Source organism: Pleurodeles waltl, chromosome 10 (assembly GCF_031143425.1).
Source record: "Pleurodeles waltl isolate 20211129_DDA chromosome 10, aPleWal1.hap1.20221129, whole genome shotgun sequence".
In the NCBI taxonomy this organism is placed as follows: domain Eukaryota; kingdom Metazoa; phylum Chordata; class Amphibia; order Caudata; family Salamandridae; genus Pleurodeles; species Pleurodeles waltl.
Window position 1 is genome coordinate 167,855,915 of NC_090449.1, and position 26,663 is coordinate 167,882,577.

At 42.3% G+C, this 26,663-nt stretch overlaps 1 protein-coding gene across 4 annotated transcripts in view; it reads right to left on the bottom strand.

The window, feature by feature from the left end:
- The window catches only part of CACNA1H (calcium voltage-gated channel subunit alpha1 H), a 731,062-nt gene that overhangs the window by 650,281 nt on the left and 54,118 nt on the right, over positions 1-26,663 (bottom strand). For all 4 annotated transcript variants that reach the window (XM_069210130.1, XM_069210129.1, XM_069210128.1 and 1 more), the window contains exon 4: positions 5,314-5,473. In XM_069210130.1, coding sequence (XP_069066231.1) covers positions 5,314-5,473 — 160 coding nt within the window. The remainder of the gene's footprint in view (positions 1-5,313; positions 5,474-26,663) is intronic.

Below are 26,663 nucleotides of genomic sequence, written 5' to 3' on the forward strand. Positions count from 1 at the left end.
GTCCAATTAGCCCACCTTGACTCTTCCATCCATCTACTACCTCAATGATAGGGTTTGTGTGGTTGGAGATCCAAAATAATCTGCATAACTTTCAGTGGTTAATCTTTGCTTTACTTGTTGAGATGCCCTACCACATCTCTATAGCTACTGTTAACTTTTACCATTTTCACAGAGTCTTTGGGGACCAGGCAGGTCAGTTGCTTTTGCGTGGGTAGGGAAATGGTGAGACTAACATAGCCGACATTGTTATTTTTAACCTTAATCGTTGTATCGCAGAATATGACGGACAGAAATATCTGCCTACAAACGTATCTTAGCCTGATATTGATAAATAACATATTATGAAGGTAAGTATGTGTAGATAAATGTAGATTTATAATTATTATTACCACATCTTTCTAAATTGAATTGTCAATGAATATATACATATGTGGAATTAAGAATAATAAACTTGTTTTAGCATTCATAATATTTTTATAGTCAATATTTTGACAACAATATTTCTGTAGGATGATATTTAGCCCTTACTGTTCCAATAGTATGGCACGTGGGTATCATAGGTGGATTCTGAACAAGATCACTTGGTCAGAAAAGGAAGTTTTCAGCACCCCAAACCTACCCTGTGGTGGCTGCACTACTGAAGAAAATAGTGTTCCCCAGACATTACTTCTGTCTCTTTCTGACTTTTCTAAATGGCTGTGTGCAAGGGATGAGTCACACATGACGGCACCATGACAGGACAAAGAAGATGGAAATTTGCTGCATCATGGGGGAGGGGACATAATTAAAAAAACATAAGGGGGGGTGTTTCTCCTAACCTGGACTTTTTGAAAATAAACGAGGAACCGGGTGAAGGGTCACAGAGGTCTCTGCCATTAAATAGGCATGGGCTTGATATTACTATCTTAAGAGAATATTTGGGTCACTTTCAGCAGTTCACAAACTGAGGGCTTAGACAGACTCATAAGCGCCTCCACCACTTTGTAGAGATTGTCGTCCTTGTCTTCTGAAGGGTTGGTTCTTTGCAGGGAAGTGTCAAACCCAACATGAAATGAGGATCCTCAAAGAAAATGTCGAAAGAAATGCAATATGCGCTGGAAAAAAATGAATAATAAAAGCCTGACTTCCGCTCTTCTGCATATATCTAACTTTACTTTGGTTAAAGTTCAAAGGTTTTCCTGACTCAGTCAGAGACAAGCTTGTGAAGCCGCTTCTTAGCTAATGTTCATTTCATGGTTCATTTCGGAGCCAAAGACATAAAGAGCATTTTTTAAAAAAAAAGGAAAGTAGAAGCGAGACATGTTTGGAGAAGAGGAGAAAAGAGTTGGGGCACAGAAGACATGTGATGAAAGGGGAGAGGAGAGGAGAGGAGAGGAGAAGAGAGGAGGAGGGGCAGTGAGGTGTAGGGTGCGGAGGGGAGGACATAGGATAGGATGGTATGGGATGGGAGACGCCAGTGAAGGGAAAGTGAGAGGAGGAAGAAATGGCGAAGGAATGATCATACGAGGCCGGCGGAAAGGAGTGTCAGGTACAGAGTAGCACCAATAACGAGAATAGAAAAACAGGCAATGATCGGAACAGGTATGGAGACAAGAATGTTGGAGAAAAAATACAGAGGTGATGTTGGGATGGAGGAAATATGACATGCAGGGGTGGAGACGTGAGGCAGGAATGGAGAGAGAAAATTGTGACAGTGTTTGGGAGGGGAATAGAGCCAGTGTTTAGCAGAATAAGCAGGGATTGAAAGAAGAGAGAAAGAAGTGCAAATGATAGAATACATGAACAGAATAGTCTGTGGGATGGACAGAAATGGAAATTAAGGAAGAGAGAGACAAACTTTGAAGGTGGGTGATATATACCTAAAGGAGATGAGAGGCCTGAAAAGGGGAAATGGAGAGAGGATAATGAGGAATGGATAGATAGATAGATAGATAGATAGATAGATAGAGAGATAGATAGATAAATAGATAGATAGATGTTTTGAAGAGAATGGTTTGAAAATTGAGTGGGAGAGGGGATAAAGAGAATGAAAGAAAATGGTAAGGACTCAAGAAGACATCGGTGAAAGAGATGGAAGTAGGGAATTACATGGATAGGATTATAAAGGGAGGCAAAAGAGAAACGAGCACGTGAAAGAGGAAGATAACGGTTCTAACAGAAGGAGAGTGGTGGGGAAAAGAAGATGGGGCAAAATGGAAAGGAGAGCGTAGCAATGTAGGATAAGGAGAGTGAGGTAGGTGTTACTGGGCGTCATGGAGTGAAAGAAGGGGTGAGGAAGCAATGGAGGGTAGAATCGTGCTCTGAAAGTCCAGGATCGGAGAGAAAGATTTGGGAGAAAGAGATGTAATTAGAATAACCTGGCTGATGACGGGGATAGAGGGCCATCCGATGAGAGGAGGTTAAATCCCAAACATAATATTGGACGTGAAATATAAACAGAAGACAGAAAAAGGTATTGAATCAATAAGAAATAAAAATAGAAAATCAAAAAGAAAACGTGAAATAGAAAAAGTAAGAGAAGTGGGGAAAGAAGGGATACAGAGATATAAACAGAGGTATGAGAGCGTTCGAGTGGGAAACCAGAGGTACATTCATTTAAGAATATATTGTGAGCTACAATGTCAATGACAGTCTCAAAAACTCTTTTCTTAATTGTTTTGTGCTTGGAATTCTGTGTAGGGGATCAACAGCAGCTGCTCCCTATTGATGGCAGAACGCAGCCATTACAATCTTGTTCCTCATACAAAGAGCCTTCCCATCTTCCTGTGCCAGTTGTCATTTTTGCACTTTCATCTTAATGTCCAAACTCTAAAATGCAGCAGTGAATTTCTTTTTCTACTTCCAAATTTTTCATCTTTGCCCTTTCAACCTTATTTTTTTTTGTTTAAATTAGTATTTATTGTTATTGATGATAACATGTTGTAAACTAAACAAGAAATTCATTGATTCACTTATCATTGAGTCGCAAAAAATACACCATCACTCAGCGATTATGGGTAGAGAGGAAAATTATCACCAGGTTGTTATCCAGGGACATCTTAAGGATTTTGGGGGCCCTGGGCCAAACTGATTTTGGGGGCCCTGTTCATTATAGGTTTGAATTTGTTCCAGCTCTATCATACCCTCTTGGGCAGAGCCATTAAAAATTCTTATCAGGGACAGCAAGGGAGTAGCCAGAAAGTCAAAATACCCCTCACTTTAAATCAAAGCTTTTATGGCACCAAGCAAACAAAGAAAGTAAACATGTCTCTACCATCCAAGCATATATCCATTCATCTTTCCACCCACCTGCTGATATCCACAATTTCGCCTTTACATTCTGTCATCCATTTATTCTTTCATCTCTTTTCAGTCTTTCACCATTCAGTCTGTCTACCCATCTATATCCAAACCTATGCATCCATCCAGCCATCCTTTCACTCATCCATCTCTCTACCCACCCTTTCACTCATCCATCATCCATCCTTTCAGTCCTTCATCCATCATCCAAACCTTTCAGTCATTCATCCTTCATCCATCCTTTCTGTCACCCATCCATCCGTCCACCCATCCATCCATGCCTCCATCCACCCATCCATCCACACTTCTACTTGGTCCTTCCATCATTACACTCCATTCATCCTCCCTTTCATTCACTTACCCACCATCCATCCATCCAACCATCCATCCATCGTTTTACTCAGTCATCCAAACATGTATCCTTTAATTAATCCTTCATCCAACCACTCATCCATCCATTTACACTTTCACTCATCCATCCATCCAATCACTATTCATCCATGCTTTCAATCATCTGTCTATCCAGCCATCCATTTTTTCAATCATCCACCCATTCTTTCACTCATCCATTCATCCTTCCATCCATCTAGCCACTCTTCCACTCCACCCATCCATCCAGCAACCTTCTCTCATCATCCATCCACCCTTTCACTCATTCATCCATTTACCCTTTCATCCATCTATCCACCATCACTTCCATTCATCTATCCATTCTTTCACATCCACACTCCACACTTAGATCCATCCTTCCAAATCAGCTCCTTTTCACACATCCATTGTTTCACTCATCCATCCTTACATCCACGTTTTCGCTCATTAACTTGTCCACCCATCCATCTACCCATTCATCATCCACCCTTTCACTCAGACACCTATCCTTCAGTCCTTTCACTCACTCAACCAAGCACCCACTGTTTCACATTATTTATGAGCCTTTGTCTGCCTAGCTGCAGCCAGAAGAGGCTCGTCAACAGTGCTTAATTTGTAAATAAAAACGTGCCGGTGCCCAAAGCTTTCCTCTGAAACACACGACTGCTGCAATTGAATGTGCGAGCACGGAATACGCGTACTCCTGAAGCCATCTCTGGCCTCTTTAATCAATTTACAGCCACTCCCTGCCTCTTCAGCTCACTCTTTCAGCTTTCTGCTTTCTCCCTTTGTGACACTTTTTCGTTTTTCTCTTCCTCCGTTTTTACCAAATGTGCCTTTTGCTTGCAGTAAATGCTAGAGGCAAAACAAATAAGTGCCTGCCCTCAAAAATAAGTGCCCAGCACCCGAAAACACGAACACAAATTAAGCAGTGTTCATCAAGAATTCCAAGCCCGCTTTAGCTGATAAAGTGGGTTGGAGTGGGGGTGGGGGAGGTTCATGCCACCCCTGAGAGATAGTGACGTGTGTTTTCAATATTGTAACACAGCAGCAGCTCTGTAATATTATTGCGCTTAATCTCTGGGATCACTTCTTATATGTGAGGTCCAGTTTTGATCTAAAAGAAACTGTTTCATGGTTGTTGTTTGAAACACAAACACAACATTTCTCTGCAAAAAAAAAAAAACATCACCCACATTAAAAATAAATGAAAGGAAAACGGTATTTAAAACAAACAATTGTTTAATGCAATGAATCAGGGCAAGACTCTCTGCAGGGAAGAGCTGGACCTTGAAAGCCTGGGGCCTTGGGTCATAGCCCACTTTGACAATGCCTTAAATCGTCTCTGCTGCGATCAAATATATCTCTCCAGATCAAGAACATTAATACAAACTTTCATAAAAACAGATAATTTGACAGTTGTCTTTTTTCCACCCTCCTTCTTACCTAAACTACACTAGTTTAACACTTCATTGGTATTTTATCAGTAGTTAAATAGAAAAACATTTAAGTCACTTAAAACAGGTAAATAAAGGCACAAAACATGTAACAAGTAAGCAAACGTGGATAAGTGAAAGACCCTTTTCTGTAAGACAGTAACGAGTTGTACATCAGCCCCACATGCAGTCAGTTCATTCAGGAAATTGGGATGTCAACTTTACTTACAGCACAAAATTCTGGTCGAGAAAACACCTGTTCCGCAGAAGCCCCGCCCAGAGCTGCACACCAACAATCCCGAAGATGAAAAAGACAAAGAAACAGAGGAGGAGGACGTTGCCTAACATAGGCAGAGTGTCTAAGAGCAGGGTCACCAGTATTCTCATACCTGTAGGGAGAAGAGAGAGGAACAGGTTAATGATGTCTAGTCCAAAGGAAATGGCTGCAATCAGCATCTTTGGGATTGCATATCATGAAAATGTGAGCGTGTGCATCCCAATCCCCTCTTTTCAACAAGTAGATCTAGGCATTATTGTAGAAGGTGACAATATTAAACAGTTGTATGCAACAGGCAGATTCACAGAGGTCATAGACCTTTATTGTTTTCAATAGGTGAACAACAACTTCTGTCTGGATTTTTTCACTGCATCAGATTATACTGCCTCCAAGCCTGGATTTGTTCTACATGTTAAGAGACAGGTCAAAGGCATTTTCTTCAGAAGATCCTTCATTCTGCTGAGGAATGCCCGATGTGTACATATCTAATTGACTTGGGACCAATCAGGATGGAAATTAACAGAACCCACACTGAAATAACTAAGCTGGTGGATAGTAGAGTTATCCGGAGATGTTCCTTTTAATTGTTAACTAAGACCTAGATTTATTTTTGTACCACAAGGAGGCACAATGGCTGTTTTCAGGTTTGAAAATCCTCTTGAAAATGGATCTAATTTTAGAAGAAGGCATTGTCTTGGATGATTCTGTGGAGTAAGGTGGTCTGATGTCTCGACTCATACAATGTTTAAATAGATGTACACTGTCTTCTCTGTCTACCATTGAATGCTTTCAACCGTTGGAGCGTTCCAGTGGGAAAGCAGAGGTAGATTCATTTAAGAATATATTGTGAGCTACAATGTCAATGACATTCTCAAAAACTCTTTTCGTCATTGTTTTATTCTTGGAATTCTGTAGGGGATCAACAGCAGCTGCTCCCTATTGATAGCAGAATGACCTACAAGCTTGCATGTTTGAAGCATAAACGTTTAAACTCTGTGCATTACCACTCTGGCAAGAAAAGTAAACATTTCACGGGCTTCTCAAAAACTTCTTAGTTCTCATGCTCTCTCTCTCCTTAAAAACATGGGGGCTTGTATACAAGCCCCATGAGCAGTCGGTGTATCACTTTTTGTGATGCACTAGGAGGGTAGACTGCAGGCCCATATCTACAAGGCCGCATAAAGCTACATTGTGTGGCTTTCAATTGCCGTGTAGGTATGGTGTAAGGCAAGGCAACGCAAGTCACTGCGTTGCCTTGCACTGCATCAGGGAGGCATCCCATGGGCTTTGTGGTGGGTTTTTCCATACAACACCCATGGGTTTAGGATAATTCCCAGATTTACAAGGCCTAGTAAACCTGGGATCGCATCAAAAGTTTACGCTTCCCCAGGGGAGGTGCAAAGAGGAGAAATATCTTTATTTATTTTTGTTTTTTACTCTTTCTAAGCATGCTGCATTCTGCAGCACACTTAGAAGAGGAACACGCCTCTATGGGTTCTTTTTGTGCTGGACGGTATCCCTCCCTTCACAGGAACAATCCTGTCTGTGACACAGGCATCCATGCACCTGTGAAGGGGGGATGACAAAAATTTGTCGTATCTTTTTGATACAGCATATTTCTGCCCTTTCCCTGTGGTGCACGGCAGCGCAGCAAGATCAGCAATTATTTTTAATCATTTGAGGAAGGAAGGGTGGAGGAACAGCTGAAAAAAAAATCACAAAACTGCTACAAATATGCTCTTCGGGTCTCTTTGCTTATATTATGGTAGCCGCTTGTGATGAAATGCTTGGGAAAGATGCACTGCTGCAGTGTATCAAGACTAGTGATACTAAAAGCAGAACTGTGAGAAAGACAAACTCACATCTGCATTTAGAAGCACATAGTTTGAGATTACGGTGTAAAAAAGGGCATGAGTTTCTCTTTCCAGGGCTAGAGCATGTCCGATTTTTGGGATAGACACGGATTTCAATTATTCCCATTTAAGGTCAAAAAATGTATTTAAATTTCATGTGTATGTCTTAAAAATCTAAAATTATACGCCAAACACACTCCTTTATTTATGAGGTTTAATACCTGTGCTGACTACTGATGTGTCATATCTCCAAATGACATATGAAATGTATCTTTAATGTCTGGTTCCCCACTTCACGACCTAGTCACACTTAACTCATGGACCTTCCAGTCCTGTTTCAGCTGTATAGTTGATAATTCGTGTTTCCATACATATTCAATAACAATTTTCTCCATTGTGTTATCAATGTTCAAATATTTGTATATGTATTTCAAAACACTCATAATTGTTCCAAGTTTATTTTGCATGAAATTCATCCAAATCTTCCAATGAACTCAATAAATCCATGTACATTACAATAACTAATGCATTGTAGGTCTAATAATCCTTCTTCAGGGGTCTGTGAAGACTATAAACTCTATGTCAGCACAGAAAAGCAGCTCAATAATAAAAAAGAAAATGCTATCCTTCATTCTCTAAATACAGGTGAGCTGCTACTTTCTGCATAAAAACTAAGTATGACTGTGTTAGTCAGGTCCTATTAATTTCCTCCAAGAAACATGCAAACAAGAACCTATAGTAAACACTAATGCTTCTTCTAATAGCCCGAACTCCAGATCAACAAGAGACTCATAAGTGAAATGTCAATCCCTGCATATACCATGATCCATCATGTTTAACGTTAAGTATAAGGCTTTGATTTCACAAATACAATGTGCATGATGGATCATGGTATACGCAGGGATTGTTCAGGCTATTAAATGGAGCATCTTTTTTACTATAGGTTGTTTGTTTGTTTTTCAATAAATAACAAGTATTTGAACATTGATAATGCAATGGAGAAAACTCTTACTGTTTTTAGTACATCAGGTACCTAGTACTTATACTGGAAAGTGCCTTTAATGTGGAGGGTGACTACAAAGAGTTCTTGTGAAGTGCACAGGTCCCCCTTTCAGGTCAGCCTCAGCACCAGTCTTACAGTGGGTACAAGCAGGAGTATAAATGGTTACAATAAATTGAAAATAAAGTACCCTGGCTTTGCATGGTTTGTAAATGTCTTAGTGGTTGGTTACTACGTATTTCCGTTTGAACCATGTAATCTGCTCAAGGTCACACTGAGTATCCAGAGACCTGCCAACTTCAGAAGAAAATCTACTATGTGAGGAGGGGGTGTGGCCTTGGAGGGGGCGGGTCTTTATGCAGAGAAATTCCCAAGAGTGCTTTCTGCTTCCTTCCCCCATCCCCTGCCCCGTTGACCTGCTCCTTTAACCAAAAAATATGTGAACAAAAGGTTGTTGAGGCTACTGGTGATGCCCTCGGGTGCTTTTACACCTCGTAATGGACACACCTGCTTGCAGCCTCAAAAGGTGAGCTGCAAATCAAAAGAAGAAGTTTGTAGCTCCTTGTGAAAGGTGCACAGGTCCTCCTGACAGTGCATTCCAGTAGGAGATGCATAACAGCGGGAGGTGGTGCTCTTGCACAGGACTGGGATTGGGCTGACTTGGTTTTCAGACTTTTATGGTCAATTCGGAGGATGTCTCCACGGATGTCTCCACTTTTAGGATGTTTGATGTATTCATATGAGCACAAATCGCAAGGAAAATGGAGTCAAAATAATGCAGTCTAATTCGAATGATATTTGGGCTACAAGTGGGAGCTAATGTAGGTATTTTAGTGGTGGAGTAATGACAATAAATTTGCAGATGCTTTGAGTTTAAATGGGCTGTGGTGTGGAGATCGGCCTTAATGGGTGCAAGAGTGTATTTATTGACTCTGAGGAGAGTTGCATATTTGTAGCCGAAGCGGGAGATAACCATAGTTTGGACGACAAGTCAAAAGTTAGTGAAGCAGAGAAAACATTTTTTTTTAGGGAAATTACAGGTAGTCTGACAGATCTGGTGATTTGGTTGATGTGGGATTTTATTACAGGGGTAGTTTTGAAAGGGTAAAGTAGTTAGAACGAGTCTAAGGTGGTCCAGTCAATCAAAAGCCTATTGATTTTACTACGAGAAATGGGCTGTAACCATTGGGGGCGATTCATAAAGTGCCTTCACACTTGTGTCGGAGACCACACAGTAGGGTGGAAGCCCCGCACTTGTGGCCGGACCTCTCTAATAGGTAATTGCAGTACGCAGGTCCTGCCACAGGTGCGGGAACCCTGAGATGAGTGCGGGCCCCCTGCCACAACTGCGTGGCCTCCACAAGTGATGAGGCTCTTTGTGAATTGGGCCCAGAGTCTTCTAGTCCTTCAAAGGCACTCAAAGTTGCATCTGTAGTTGTGCAGTTTGTACACAAAGCTCAATTCAATCTCGTTCAGATTAAACTAGAAGTTGTTGATGGCCGTCCAGCCGTATAACTTTTCTAACAGGACAATCAGAATGTAGGTCAAACCGAGTGATCCCTCACTGTTCCATCCCCTCATTAGTCCATTTCTTCGGGGTGGGGGCGGTGGTTTCCCTTGTTCGCTATAATTATGATTATTTTCTATTTCAAACGTGACCAGGACCCAGGAGCACCTGTTCTTTTCATCCTCTGCGGGTTCCTTCTCCTGTTGTACCATGAAACACGTGTTTTTCAATCAAACAACAAGCCTCTTTCTCTCATCGTTTGCCAGATGCATTGCCTCATCTGTAGCGCTCCAGTGAATTATGGATGAATTTTGCAGATGCCTGGGATTTATTTAGAAAAATCAAAATAGATCTTTTTTTCCCTTGTCGGGCCACGCTGAAAAACTCCCCTGAGACGGCCTCGAAGAATACAGAACACAGTGGAGAGAACTGGAGATACTGATATAAATAAGCGCTGAATGTTTCATGTTCACATCTCAGGTAGCTTTGGGAGAGTCAATGAAGAAGGGGCGACCAGCCAAGCCGCTCAGGAGTGTCTGTTCCAATGGGTTGCTTGTACGGATGGGTGAAATCGCACTTTATTTCTCATAAGTTCTATGAACAATTTTGTAATTTTGGAATCCTACGTCTGCATGAAAAGCTGGACTTTTGCGACAGTCTATGACGCAGAAGGTCAACTTGTAGATAACAATTCTGCATGCCTTTGTCCATGTAACCTCGTACAGAAAAAACAGTTTGAAATGTGACCTTTACAGATAAAAAAGTCTGCCTACATTTACCTTCTCGGTTGGGTGTGAGTAGAGTAACAATTATTGTGCGACCTGGAGAAAATTATCTTGCAATTAATAGAAAAAACGTTTATGCGTTAAAGCAAACTTATAGCTGAAACGTTTCAAAGTTCATGAAAAAATTAAATTGGTAACCTTAAAAACTTTGTCGTTTAATAAAACACACACTCCTACCCACATCATCTTGCACTAATAATCTCGAATGACATAACTCTCCATAAAAAAATAAAAAAACAGTTTCTCAAAAGTGGTCCAAAACGTGTTCTAAAACTTTTAAAATGTAATTAAGTTAAGTCCAATCCTCCGATGGTATCAGCATTGAGAGTGACAGCGTTACAATATCCATTGTTTCGTCTTTGACATTCCTAGGTTTAAGTGCTATGTAAAACTAGCATTAGCAAAGGTAATACGTTTGATGATTATCCTGTGGGTTTTGACTTTGCCGGTGCTTATTTGTTTAGTGGGGAGTGAGTAGAGATAAAACATCTGAAACATGGATGTTGTAGGAAAAGGTTGCTTTCTTGTCTGTAGCATTTATTTTTAGATGCTTCTGTTAGTGCTCGCTCCCTAGTTCTATGAGGCCGCTCACAGATTGTAAAATATTCCCTCATGCATCACAGTGGAGGCCAAAAGACACACCTATGCACCCAACTGATAAATGTGGGAGCAAAATACTCCTGGTCACTGATCTAAGATGGAATTTACAATGTCACAAGCAAATTAGTGAAAGTGCCAAAGCAAAACAAGCCAATGGCTGAGGAGGCTAACCCAAATCTTCTCAGAGTAAACAGAAAACACAATATTTTTGCAATGAATGGTAAAAGTTATAAACTTCAATCTTAAAAGAATATACAAATTGCAGTAAAAAATGTATGTGCTTTGAAATCAAAATCTAGACAATTATTTTCTTGGTGATAGATGAAAATTGTAGGGGGTAAAAAAGTGCAAGAAACCTACTCTTTTTCAGAATAAAGTTCACATGAAAAATGCATGATCATGTTAAACAAATGACTCATGTGAATTCAAAAGATGTAACTAAAACAGGGTAGACAGAGCCTTCCATAAAATCACTAGGCGCCCTACTTTCAAACTCATCTCTCAGACGAATGGCAATAATCCCACTCCAAGCCCCATCAGTCACCTTTCAGTTGTGTATGGAAAGGCACCACAATACATCAAGAACAGATATTCCCTAGGCCAATCCACAATCAGTGTTTTATCGACTGACAAACCCGCCTCCAGAAGTACTAATTCTCCACATCGACACCACATTTAGGTGTGCCTTTTGCCAACTAATCCTGGCCCTGTGAAACAGATCAGATGGTAGGATTTATGATCAGCATTGTCTGGAGGAACAGTGTGAAGAAGTACATTCTATACTAGGCCAAGGGAAGTGGATAAGACTGGGGCACTTGTTCAACCACCTCCAATATCAGTAATGTTGGCATCGATCAGGACTTGTGCTTCACGAATATTACATGTGGAAATATTGAGTGTATAATAGGGTGACCACCTCCATTCAGGGCATTGTGAACACTGATTTATGTGTGATAGCCTCATGCATCCTGGTTGTTGTGGTTTTGTGTTGTTTACATTGAACTAATTAGGCTAGCACACCAGAATTTGGTGATTTGTAGGAGAAACATTAAGGATTGGAAACATTGATAATAACCTGGAGTCAGGCAGTCACCCTGGTTTATAGTTCAACTTTCTACAAGAAGGCCTGAGTAAGCAGCTGAGCTACCTCAAGTGTTCATTCCAAATGGGTACACCGGTCTGAAATATTATAACATGGAGATAGCTCATCTGAAACTTCATGTCAGATCTCACACCAAGTCCAGTGTGGTTTCAGTTAAGGTTGTACTTAAGTACTCTAGTGAGGGCAAAGGTGGCTTCTGTACCATCAAAGGGTGACAAACAATGTGCAATCTTTTCTAATAGCTTGTCCCAGCAAGAGTAGATAGCTAGCGTCTTTCACAGAACGTTAAGGAGGTACGGTGATCTAGTTTGTGTCTCTTAAATGGTGAGGGAATCAATTTTTAGTTTTGTAGGTCCGTGCTGTTCAGACTTTCTCATGAATTCAAGAGAGTGCACTTGTGCTGGAGTCGTCAACAGCAAGATTTGTGGAGAGTCCAGCTAGCCAGTGAATGCAATTATTGCTTGTTGCTATCATAGCTTCACAATGAATTGGGAGTTGGTCACTGAAACCCCAGTAGTGTTGTTCACCTGCAGTGTGAGCACTACCAATCTATTCAATGACACTTCAAGCCCCAAATCCTATTATCGAATCTTTACAATGTCCTGATCTAACATGCTTTTGATGTCATATAACTGTGAGGTAGGGCTTACCTAGCCATAGACCAATTTCTAAGTGGAATTGTTTCTGTGAGCAATAATATCTTATGTTTGCTGTGAGTGGTGGTTGCTGGAGTAATTGTAAAAAGATAACAGCAGAGAAGAGATCAGCTTACCCAGGTAAGAAAATCTCTGTACTTAATTTATTGCAAAGTTTGTTTATATGACTTCCGCTGCTCTACCACAACTGTTTAAATAGTATTCATAAAGGACAATCAAACCAAAAGTCCTTGGAGGAGGACGGGAAAATAGTTTAACGTAAAGGACTGCTGTTCTTTTTGATGTTCTTTTTAAGGGTCACCAGATTTAAATTTGAAGTAGAGAATTGTGGGTCTTTTGTGAATGATGGTTTGTCAGTGAATAGATTATTTTCTCAAAACACGACAATTGGGGAGGAGGGGAGCATAAACGAGTATTCACAACACCCCTATTCTCGATCTATACCACAGAAATATGGTTGCTCCAGGGAAGTCACCTTCTCAATTCCGTCATACATGAACACGTCTTAAGGTCAATTCCTGAGCTCACAAGGCCTCACTAGGGTCATTTCCATTTATGGAAGTAGAAGCCTCACACACCTAATGGTGTCATGCTTCATCCTTGGCTCCTACACACCACCCTGGTAGGATCAATACCGCAGGGTGTTATTTTCATCATATATGGGAATAGCCTTCAAGGAAAGTCAAGCCTAACGCAGGAGGACTTCCAGAGGAGGACTTCGGTTTTAACAGGACTCAGCTGATGCCGTTGAAAAATCAACACAAGACTACCATTTTACCTGCCCCTATAAATCTATTTTATCTACTCAATTTACGTTGCTGGTTTGCTATCTTTTTCTAACTTGGATATCAGTATTGCTGAATAATTTTCTCTGTATTACGGAATTTTGTTTTGGATCTCTTATTACTGTTTCCATAGTGTAAATTATGACATTTATTTATACCTTTGTTTGTTTGGCCTGGAACCTGGGTCTCCTGCATTTGTTTGCACATTACAGATATTAAATTATACAATGCAGTACAATTAATGCTTGGTGAACAGACACATAGTCATGATGTTATAGTAATTTCTCTGCTTAAATGGCTTTTTTCATCCGCGTGAAAGGAGAGATCTCTGGGGAATTAAAATAGAATTGCAGAGCTTTACTGTGTAGAAATCGTTTCTGTCTGATCACGACTAAGCCAGTGTTAGGGCACCTGGTATCCTTCCCTACCAGCCCAACACCCCTCTCACCACACACACTCCACTACCATGCCACTATTCCACTTATCACAGTAAGGGGCATATTTATACTCCGTTTGCGCAGGATTTGCGTCGTTTTTTTTACGCAAATTCGACGCAAAACTAACTCCATATTTATACTCTGGCGTTAGATGCGTCTAGCGCCAAAGTCCATGGAGTTTGCGTCACTTTTTAGCGTGGACACCTACTTTGCGTTAATGATATGCAAGGTAGGCGTTCCCGTCTAAAAAATTGACTCCGAGGCATGTGCGCCGTATTTACACTCCCGGGCAAAAATCACGCCCGGGAGTGGGCGGGTCAAAAAAAATGACGTCCAGCCGCTTTTGCGTCGTTTTTTAGCGCCTGGTCAGGGCAGGCGTTAAGGGACCTGTGGGCTCAGAAGGAGCCCAGAGGTGCCCTCCCATGCCCCCAGGGACCCCCCCTGTCACCCTTGCCCACCCCAGGAGGACGCCTCAGGATGGAGGGACCCATCCCAGGGAACATAAGGTAAGTTCAGGTAAGTAATTTTCTTATTTTTTTTTGTGGCATAGGGGGGCCCGATTTGTGCCCCCCTACATGCCACTATGCCCAATGACCATGCCCAGGGGACAGAAGTCCCCTGGGCATGGCCATTGGGCAAGGGGCATGACTCCTGTCTTTGCTAAGACAGGAGTCATTTCAATGGGGGTTGGGAGTCGAAAAAAATGGCGCAAATCGGGTTGAGGCGATAATTTTGCCTCAGCCTGACTTGCCCCATTTTTTGGCACCCAAGCTCCATATTCCCCTACGCCGGCGCTGCCTGGTGTACGTCATTTTTTTTCACGCACACCAGGCAGCGCCGCCGGCTAACGTCATTGTATAAATACGGCGCCCGCATGGCGCTTCAGAATGGCGTTAGCTGGCGTTAACTTTTTCGACGCACAACTGCGTTGGCGCAGTTGTGCGTCGAAAAGTATAAATATGGCCCTAGGTGTCATTGAAGTGGTACGCTCATAGGAATAGAGAATAACGTGGGAACTGATGTGTCCACATAGTTATTCCCACTGTTCCATGCAGTGACATTGGCCAGATACAGTAATTTTGGCAGTCAGAAATCTCCAGAAGGAACTATTCCTGCCTTGTCTTAGGTCCCTAAATGGTGGTTAAATGGCAAGTTGAATAAATAGAGAATGTACTTGTAGTTGGCCAAGACGGTTCAAGCGGCAATTTTTTCCATGTGGTACAGAGATGTCCATGCCTTGGCAAGTCTGGGATGTGATTGGAAGCACACTGCCAATAAAATAAAAATATAACTGCCAGGGAATAAAAACGAAGGAGAAAAGATACCCGGAAAAAGAACAGCAATAGAAAGGGACAGCCACATACATAAAAAAAGAGGAAAAAAACACGGTTGCAATAAGAGAATGAGCGAAGCAAAAATTTACGAGGAAAAGTTTGATAAGAAGGAGGCATATTGGGATGAAGAGTAGATGACAGAGCACTCAAAAAAAGAGAATGAATGAGTTGGGAACGCATTAAGTGGAATCAAAATCACCGAATATTAGTTAAAGCTTTATAAACTAGAATTCCACCTCACCACTAAACTCCGAATCTGAAAGGTTGTTACTGGAGATAGGCTAGGTGCAAGAGACAAGCATAGGTTTGTTACATATGAGAGATATACTTATCCAGTTCTGTTTTAATTATTTTATTCTGGCAAGCTTTGCTTCGTCCCTACAAAATGTAGGACTACAAGTCCAAGAAGGCAATGAAAACTAATTGATCCACTCATGCCTTAGTGGTACAATTTGAGTACTCCGATATTGCCTATAAAGGGAGCTGCATTGATCTTTTACATGCTAGTAAAGAAGAGGAATTACTACCTACAAACCTTGAAGACTTTTTTTTACAAACCCTTGTATTTACCTAATTTGACTTTTCTCCTTTTATAATTAAGTATGCCTGTAGCTTTTGCCAATTGCATTCGCTCGTTATTGATTAATACTAGCATTGTTACCAGTAGGCACATCCGACATTTCTGTATACATAGTTTCTATAAGGTGCACAGACCCATTATTTGGGTCAAAGGTTAGATAGTCTCAAATGTGATCGAGTGTTCAAAGGACATGTGATGTCTGGTGAAATTATGTTTTGTCTGTTGCTAGGGATTTATGGTTTGAGGTCAAATGAGACACACCTGCAAAAGCTCACAGATTTGTAAATATAATTAAACAGAACATTATAAGACCCTCATAATGGTAGTGTTCATTCTGCTGTAATGGATTACATGACCTAAGAAAATAGCATATCTTGTGTTCTTCCTTCCTAGAAATGATAATTGCGCTATTGCTGATACTTCTATTTCATGTAGTTCAAATTTTAGCAAGTTGATATTCAATAAAAGATTTGTTTAAATATTCACTGTCTCATGTGTTCCTTCGTTCCTCCTCCCATGAATATTAGAGACTATAAAGTGTCCCCACTGGCCAGGAGGGAGGGGTGGGAGTTGCATGGACCCTGTCATGGCGTCCATCTGTGCTATACTCCAAGTACAGAAAGGTGTCACTCGCCACTGCTTTATTACTCTGCTGCTGTCTCAAAGGTGCCACTGCAGCCCAAGACCTGAGCAGACTGGAACTCTTTTTAAGAGCCAGATTTACCTAGAAGTGATGCATTGCAATGTTGCAACTAGAGCTGCTGTGCTGCGTTGTGTGAATGTGAGAGAACCAAGAGCAGCACGGTGTGTACTAGGATGTGGTGCTGTCCTCCTCTCTCCTTAGCCTGGTACACTTTTGGTGTTCATAAACCAGCAAAATCACCCTTGCGTCAGGGTGCAAGGGTCATAGGAGCATAATTACATGCCCCTAGCAACGCTGTGCAATGCACCATATTTACAAGGTGGTGTTAAGCCACTTTTTGTAGCTTAATGCCAAGTGTAAACATGAGTCCATCTGATGCAGTATTCTGCGGCACAGGGGCGTGCAATGGGTGTTGTGGGCGTTTCACCGCACCACCCATTGCTTTTAAAACTGCCCCAGATTTACAACGATTCATAAATCTGAGGCAGCGCCAAAAACTACAGCCACCCCAGGGGCTGCGTTAGAATGGTGTAAGGAGGAGAAATTATTTTATTTCTCCTTGTTTTTGCCTTATCTATGTGTGCTGCGTTCTGCAGTACACATAGAAGAGCAAAAGGCCATTAATGATTGTTTAGGTGCATAAAGGTGTCCTTCCAGTTAATTGTAAATATGCCCCTTAGTGTTCTGTAAAGTATAGGTTTGTACAGCAATGGGAACCTTCCAGTACAAAAATTATGCTTCAAGGCGTTTCTCATTTTGTATGTGTGCTATACAATGCAGCACACCTGCAAAGTCAAACAAATGGTGGCAGAGAAGAGTTAGGTTGCCGCTGAGCCAGCGTGCTAGAAACCTTTTGTTCCACAGCTAGTGTGGTCTCTTCCATCACTTGGGGGTCAGTAACTTCCCGAACTTGGGTCAGGATTTAGACAACCCCAGGTCAGGCTTTAGAAATACCCAAGTATACTTTACTGTGAGGATTTGGATATGTGTGATTTGGATACCTTTTGCTAAGGCTACACCTATTTTCCACCATCTCAAGTAGATTATGTTTTCGTTTTTCGGTCCTGGAGAGTTGCACAGATCGACATCGACACTTGAGGCAAGAAACACACACACTAACTTATGAGCTGGATGGGACCATAACTTCCACATTCTGCCACCCACTGCTTTTTACCACACCAAGAGAACCCACCCAGTCAATTTAATTGGGTATCTCTTGGATATTTTTAATCCACAAGTCACACTACAACAATCAACATCTAGAGCACCTCCACCGCACACCTCACATCGATATCTCTTGCTCAAAAGACCTCTGGAAAAGAGCCCCCTTGAGGAACCCATTGGGCTTTGCAGTGCTGGCCCAATGAGGAGCTGTCTGATGATGAAACATGACTCCCACCTGAATGTGTGAAGGCTTTTGCTTCTGATCAATCATATCCCCTGATCTGTTGGCTCAGTTCCTCTGGCCTAGACTTTCTTTCTCTTCCTCTTCCCTTTCTCCTTTCTTAAGATCTGCATAACTATTGTTCTACAGTCCTCTCTCCTTGGGACACGTAAGGCATTCATAAACCAGCACAGACAGCCTTGCGTCATGATGCAAGGGTCTTAGTGCTCTCTAAAGTATAGATTTGTACAGGAAGGGGTACCTTCCACTATAAAAATGATGCTTTAAGTCTTTTCCCATTTTGTAGGTGTGCTGTACAATGCAAAGTCAAAAAAATGAGAAGTGAAAACATTTCTCCTTGTTGCTCCATTCTAGAGGAGGTGGATGATTTGTCCTCAAATCTCTGTCTACAATTTATGGTAGATAGGAATTTGGAACAAAACCCAGTGGATGCTGTATGGGAAGAAATATCCAGGCACCAGAATTGATGCAAAATAACGTAAGGCAGTAGATTGTGAAACTTTGTATTACTTTGGCTTATTGTCTAACACAAATCTGCGGTGGATAGTAAATCCCTTCTTATCAATTCACGCCGACTTTGTGCTTCTAAAGAAATGCAAATCCAATTCAAACCTTTAGTAAATCTGGGCCCAACTCTCTGCATTGCTGTGCATGTCAATTACCATGGATTGCAGCAATATTTAGGACATCCCACATAATAAATGTTTTTTGAAAAGAGCAAATCAAATGACAGTGTTTAAATCAATTTTACATCCTTGTTTATTGCCATCTTGTTATCAGTTCTGTGAATTCAGAACTGGTGGTTCCCACTAAAGCACAACTACTTTAAACAGAAATCTCAATTGGCTCAATTCACATGACATGTCACAGGGACATGGATGTCATTTAGGGGTCGCCAGGGGTCGCAGGTGTGACCCCTGGCTTGCCCTTTCATACCCCTGACACTTCCTGTGCGGCCCATGGCCTCAGAGGGGACAAATTCAGTGCCAGGAGCACAGCGGCACCTCGCCCTTATTGGGGCTCAGCTCTGTTTGTTTTCAGTCAATTTTAATTACACTAACAGTGAGTAATATATAATTATTCGCTATTAGCATAATAAAAATGGAGTACAATTAGTTGGAGCATGCCCTTACATGGCAGCTGAGGTAACTAAAAGATGCTTCTCAATGTATGTTGTGTGCGTGCTTGCGGGTGAGAGTGTGATGTGTGAGAGAGAGTGTGTATGTAAGTATAAATTTGTGTGTATGTGTAAGTATGTGTGTGTGAGTGAAAGTAGAGGTCAAAAAGCATGTGATGTCACTTCCGCTACCCCAGGCATTTTGGTGAATTGACGTCCATGCACAGGGAGTGCACATTATCAGCTTTGACTGGACCAAGCCATGCAAGGGCATCCTAAAAATAGTACTCAATATCTCCCTCATCAAACCAGGGTTGCAGTCTTTCTGATCAGAAACTGTTAAAGCCTGCATGTCACCGAGAGGAGCCTTGCCTGACCTGAGAAAATATCCAGTCCATCCTGGGAAAAGGACCTTCGAGCTATAAAAACAAAACAGAGACTACACAACTCCTCTTGCTTGCTACTGCACACATAGGGCCAGATTTACAAGGCCCTAGCGCCTCCTTGTGCCACCATGTAGTCATTTTTTCTGCTAATGTGTCCCAAGGAGGCATTTTTCGACGCACAATATTTGCAAAGTGGCACGATGCATGCATTGCCCCACTTTGTGACCCTGTGCGCCACATTATGCCTGCTTCAGGCATAATATATGCAAGAGGGGCATTGAAGCGTTAGGAGGCCCGCAAAAGCTACAAGATTTAATTGCGCCATTTTTGGTGTTATTTTTAATGCCTGCTCGAAGCAGGTGTTAAAGTGATGCACCCATTGTAATCAATGAGACTCCCTACACTTTGCTGCACTAGCTTCAAAAGTTATGACACTGGTGCAGCAAAGCGCTACAATAGCATCAAACAATATGACGATATTGGCCTAACGTGCTCCGTATTGTAAATACGGCTCACACATGGTGTTGTTAGGTGGGGCAGGGGCGAGGCAAGAAAACTGACGCATCAGCACTGATGTGCCACTTTCTTGTAAATATGCCCCATAGAGTCCATTTGAAGTTACACGGAGGACAGCTTTGGGGAAAACAATAACAACAATCGCATGTTATTATCATGTGTAATCCCTGCAACACACTATTCTGCAACAAAATTCAGAAACCCAATCCTAGTAACAAAGGGCACTCTGAAGCCCTGTCTTCATCTAAACACACATTCAGGAAGCTAGAAAATACCATGTGTTTGCCCGGGTTCCTTGAAGTCATTTTTGCCCTTAAAACCAAACCATATGTTCAGCCTACAAAAATGTAATCTGCCAAGTCAAATCAGAACATATGGGGTGGAAAATTAAAGTGAAGTGCTGTTTGCACAACCCCACTCCCACCCTCCTCCCAGTTTTCATCCTAGAAAGTGAAACAACATGTATATTGATCTCTCAAACTCTCAAAACCCAATCACATTGGCCTCTAACATCCCTCCTCGCAATGCGGCCTTAGGCAAACCTTTAAGACTCTGATGGAAGGTGATATAACTGTCTCACTTCAAAGCAGCATCCTTTGTTTATTTATTTATTTATTTATTTGGCCTAAATCGGTCATAACAAATACATAAAACAAGACCAGAAAAAAACTTACAATAAAAAAGGTTCCCCAAGAAAGAAGAACAGAGAGTAAACAGGGACTTCAAGATCAGCATTCACTGATTTTCTCCTAAATTGCTGTAAAGTCCCATCCACGTTCGGTGGAACTTTCTAAGCGACTGTACCCCTCTAACTCTGGCATGCGCTAGTTCCAGCTCATATACCTGTCGGAAGTTTGCCCACCAGTCTGTGACAAGGGGTGAGTTTGGGGGTACCAAGCATCTAGTGATGCAAAGTCTAGCTACGACTCTAAGAATAGACAGCAACTGTGTTAGCACAATATCATTCCAATTCTGTACCGCAACAGAATGTGTGTGTTAGCTGAATGTCAGATCCACAACACTGCGCTATTAACTGACTCACCCCTGCCCAAAACCCCTGCAGAGCTGGATACGTCTCAAACATATGTAAGGTATCTGCAGTTAAAAACTGCCCTTAGGGCATTTGGTTTTATCCGTGCTGATTCTCACGCCCCATCGCATAAGTTTCTCTGGTGTGTAATATAATAAACAGGTACTCTTACATTGTTGCAGTTTCAGCTTCACAGAATGGACAGATTCCTCCACCGTTTTCATGGCCCGAGATATTTCTGAGGGAAGAATCTCACAGCCAAGCATCTTATTCCACTTAGAGGCTAGCAATAGTCAGTCATCCACCCTAGACTGGCAAAACCCTAAGTCAATTTTGCTAATAAGTGACTTATTACAAGTGCTGTGCAGGGAGTCAGCAAGACTAATAGGAGTCTCACACCCAGAAAAGAAATAACTTTGTAGCCGTAAATACTGAAAAAAGCATTGTTGGGGAATATCGTAGGCAGCCTATAACTCATGAAACATGCAAAACCCATTCAGATCGTATAATTGTCCAACAGTTTCCACCTCCAATCTAGCCCACACACTACCCAATTTTTCATGGAATACAGCTAGGAAAGCTGGATTCTTCCATAGTGGTGCATAACGAATTATTAGTCCAAGAGAATATTTTACACAAATCTATGCCAAATGTGAACAATATTCTTAATGATCTTAAATCTGATGCATTTTTTAACTGGGATCTGTTAGGCTGTAAAGAAAAAAACTTAATACAGATCCCAACGCTATATGATACGCTTGAGCGGAGAGGTCTGGTTATGTAGCCATGAGCAGATTCCGAAGCTAGCCAGCAAATGCTTCCCAGTAGTGAGTTTTATCAACATTAAGCTTGTAGCCAGAAAGTGCCCTGTATAGCTCTGCTTCTGTAATGACACATTTCATGGCTCCATTGGATTAGATGCATAAACTGCGAATGCATCTGGATACGCCATAATCTTATACTCAGAATCCACTGAGACCCGGGGCTGTACTCCATTGTTATTAAGTAGAGACAGCAAGTAAGGCTCAAGGTATAAGGCAAACAAAAGTTGAGAAAGTGAGTACCCCTTTTGAGTGCCATGCCTTATCATCAAAAACCTAGAAGAAATCCCTTAGCAAACCTGCCTTGCACACGGATCCCGATAAAGAGATTGCATCCATCTGCAAAACCGGCTACCAATCCCAAAAGCACCCATCACCACTCATAGGGAGTCCGTGACAACCCTATTAAATGCTTTCTTCGTGTCTAGTAGAATCATACTCAGCTTCATACCAAGTTTTCCCAAAATATCAAAAGCCATAATGGCTGTATTGATATGACCGGTGGTGTCCTGCCCAGGAATAATGTAGTGCTGCTGATCTGATACCAATCCTGTCATGAGGGGAGAGACCTAAGTGGCTAACACTTTAGCAAATATTTTAGCATTGGCATTAGTCAGTGATATAGAATGATGTGACCCTCTCTCTTCAGGTGGCTTACCCTTCTTTGGAAATATAATAATGTTTGTCCTATTCCAAGTGTCCGGGACTGCGCCAGTTTGATTGATGTACTGCATGACAGTCATGAGAAGAGGAAGAATTGTATCCTTGAAAAAATTATAGAACTCAAGGGGAATAGAATCTTCCCCTGTAGCCTTGCCTGCAGGCAGAGACCCCAACGGCCCCTCTATTTCCCTGATAGTAAAGTCCGCCTGCAGCCCCGCACTAGAAGAGTCCCCCACTCAAGGTAGTCTACAACTTTGAATATATGCTTCCTGCTCAGCCAACCCTAAATCCTGGAACTGGCCATACAATTCCTGATAAAAAAGAAAAAATTGCTTGGAAATATCACAAGGGTCAGCCCGTCACTACCTCTAATTCTTGGAATGTCATTTTTTGCCTTTTTGTCAGAGATTTGATCCCTGTACTCGTATTGAAGGGTCTTGTATTTAACATAATTAGCTGCAGCTTTCTTTTTGAGATTTTGCCCTAACAGGGACCGTTTATGGGACAGTTGTAATTGGAGCTCCTGCTCGTCGGATGTGCCAATGCCCCCCCTGCAAATAGCCCTGGCGTGCATAGTCTCCAGCCGAATAATTTCTTGTCCCAGCAGCTTCAGTTCCCTTGATGTAGTAGAGTTAGCCCTGTAGATGAAATGCTCCGTAATCCCCCGAATATAAGCTTACATAGTATCCCAGGCTGTACCTATATTGATCCCAAGAAATTACGTAAGGGAACACGTAACCAAATTTACGGTATTCAATGTTATTTAGGAGATGTAATGGAAAGGTGAACTGATGCTTCTCCCTTCTCCTCCCCAGACATTTAATTGAGAGTAATATAGGGTTATGATCAAAGGTAGCTCTAGGGAAGACCTCCATATCCATATCCTGAACCAAGATCCTCCAGCCAAAATTCATGTCTATCCTAGAGTACTGTTTGTAAGGAGACAAGAAGAAAGTAAACCCCAGGGAATTTGGGTAAGATGCCCGCCAGATGGCTGTGAGCCCATGAAGACGTGCAAGCTCCCATACCACTGCTCTGATTTTAACCCTGAGAGGCATGGCAGAACGATTTGTTGAATCAACACTGTAATCCATAATACAATTGAAATCCCCCATTATAAGTAGTTCCTTGGACCACCCCAACAATTCTATGGCAAACCGATTCAAAAACTTCAGATCATCTATGTTTGGGCCATATATCAAACAAATAACATATTTCTGACCATATATCATGAGCTGTGCTACTGCCTATCTCCCCCGAGAGTCTGCCAATGTTTTTAGAACCTTGACTGCTAAGTTCTTAGCTACCATAACAGCAACCCCTCTAATAGAGACATATTAAGGAGTACAAATAATATTTTTATACCCCATCTGTGCTAGTAGAGAGGGAGCTATACAAGCCAAATGGGTCTCTGTAAGTGCAACCAAATGCAGGGTGTACGTCTTAATTTCCTCCAGGACTAGTCAACGCTTGTTAGAAAAGTTGAGGTCTAACACATTCCAGCACATACACTTAGGCATATTCATAAAACAGTACCCATTGACCATTTTTAACTACCACCAGCCAAGAAACCATATTGACAGCACACATACTCACACCAGCACTCATTATGAACTGTAAGCGCCTGAATTCTATGTGAAAGACAAGACAGTTCAGACCTTTTCCCCCACTGATCCTACATGATTCAATTTGTGATCATGACACCCCTCACCTCCCCCTTCCAAATCTCCCTCCCTGAACCCCCCCATCCCTGTGCCCAGCAGGGAGATACCTCCCCATCGCTTTGGCTGCACTTTGAAGCAGGCAGACAGTGGAGTACCTCCCCAAACCCTTCACCCGCTGCTGACCAACACAGTCTACCACCTTCAAACAGAAAAAAGCAAAAATGAAGAGAAAAGACAGAGAACAAAAGGGGGGACCGATTCAACATTAGAGAGCTACTACAAAAGGAGAGCATTTCTTTCCCCTCCCCCCTCCTTTTAGTGACCATCTGAGTAACTATTTCAGAACTTTTCAGACTGCTTAGAAGTTGTGCAGCTTCTTGCTCTGTAAGGCAGATCCTTGTTTGGCCATCCTTGATAACCTTTAGTCTAGCAGGCTCCTGTAAAAATGCTTGAGCCCTGGCGACCTTGAAAGGATCCATCAGCGGACAAAGCTTCCATCTTCTATCCACTATAAATTTATATGGATATGACTGAACAAAAATGGAGATAGAATCCACAACGACCAAGAGGGGAGGGCGAGATTTCAAATAAATTGCTTGTCTTAACAAATAGTTACTATTATAGATGAGAATCGGTCGCGGAGCCGTAGAACTGCTATTTGCCCTGAGAGCATCTTTGCTCTGACTCATAGGCAGCCAATGTACCCACTGAATTATGAAGGCGAAGTCTCAGTTTAATAGATCTGGGAAAGCCCTCCCAAACATTGCAAAATGTACTGACTTGGATCATCTCCTTGCCTCCCATCTGGGACCCCAAAAACCCATAAATTGTTTCGTCTTTGATGATTTTCCAGGTCCTCAGTCTTGGACTGCACATGCCCCCAGATGATGATCGTGACCTACCACTGTTTTTGCAATCAGAGAGCCAGAATCTTCCATGTTCTATACTTGCTGTTGTAGGTCCAAAACTTCCATGCCGAGAGCGGTTACTTTAACAATGACCTCCAGCAAAGCTTGCTGAATTGATGTATTGTCCACCCTGACCTGGACCTAATGTTGCTGTTTCTGCCATCTGGACCTGGATCAGCTGCATGATTGAAGATAGAGATGGCTCCGGTGTTCCTTTCTCCAGAAGAGCATTAGTAAATAAGGCTGGTGAGGGAGGGGGGCATCCTAAAACATTAAGGCTATCCCCGGGAGGTGATGAACTTGATGTACTTGAAGGGCCGATACGGGTAGGTTTGCATGCCATGGCGCCTTTCAACTCCTTTCTAGATTTCAACATATGCCTTGAGGTTGATGATAGGCAACTGTTTAATGATTTCACCTCCCCCTTTGAGGTGACCCAGTCCCATAATGAACTACCAGTAGTGCAGCTACTTGCCACTCCTCTCTTCCCACAAGAGAAAACAGCCTTGTCAGTCTTGCTAACTCCACTGGTCTTGCCACTGGCCTTGCCAGGTTCAGGGTCTCTGTGTGTTTCCTTCACCATGGGTGGTCTCATATCATCCGGCTGACTCTTTGGGGGGATCACTTGTGAGATGCTATCCTGTTCCAGAGACTCTGTGCTAGTAATAGAGGTTGCAGGAATGATTTTAGCTCCTTGGGCCCCATCACTGCCCCCTCTTCCCTGGATAGAGTGGATAGAATGAATAGAATGATATGTAGAGCACGTAGGGCCAGCCATGAGAGATAATAGAGGCCCCTGGTTCTTTTTGACAGTATGTTGGGTAAGAACCGTCTGTTGAGCTAGGACAGCACCTTTCAATATCTCCGCCCCAACTTGCCCTACTTGTCCGTCGGGTAGATCTGTTCATATAACTCCATTGCGGCCTCCCCCCGTTACCACACTGCTCAAGCGCCCCAACTCAGTAGCAGGATCTGTGGTCTTGTCAGCATTCGCTAGAATGGATGCAGCGGGAGAGGGGGTCATCATTGACTATCTGTACTTGCAGCAACCGCCGAGGAAGCAGAAGAAAGATTCAAACTCACTTCAAATTTATCAGCATTAACAATGTTATTTGTCTCGGTTTCAGTCTCCCTGCAACAACGTAGTAGTGCCCTAGCCTCCAACAGCCCAGTAACATGTTCTCTTCAATTACAGGCAACCTAAGTTTCTTCAATCCACAATAGTCAACGGTGACAGCAGTCAACAAGGCATCAGCCAGATGACATTAATGGTCCTCCAGCTTGCAGTCAGAGCAAATGAGCAGCCCCATCTGACTCCAGGAGCTTCAGCACAGGGAAAACCCAAGGAGCGATTGCCTGGCAACGGTGAGACACCTCCAGGTGCCTCAGCCACCTGCTCTGCATTTTTTTGCCCCCGCGACCCCCTCAGCCACCTCTGGATGCGTGGGTTCGTGACTGGGCCATGATGCCTAAACTGTCAGCGCCCGCCACGCAGAAAGAAAGAGGGCGT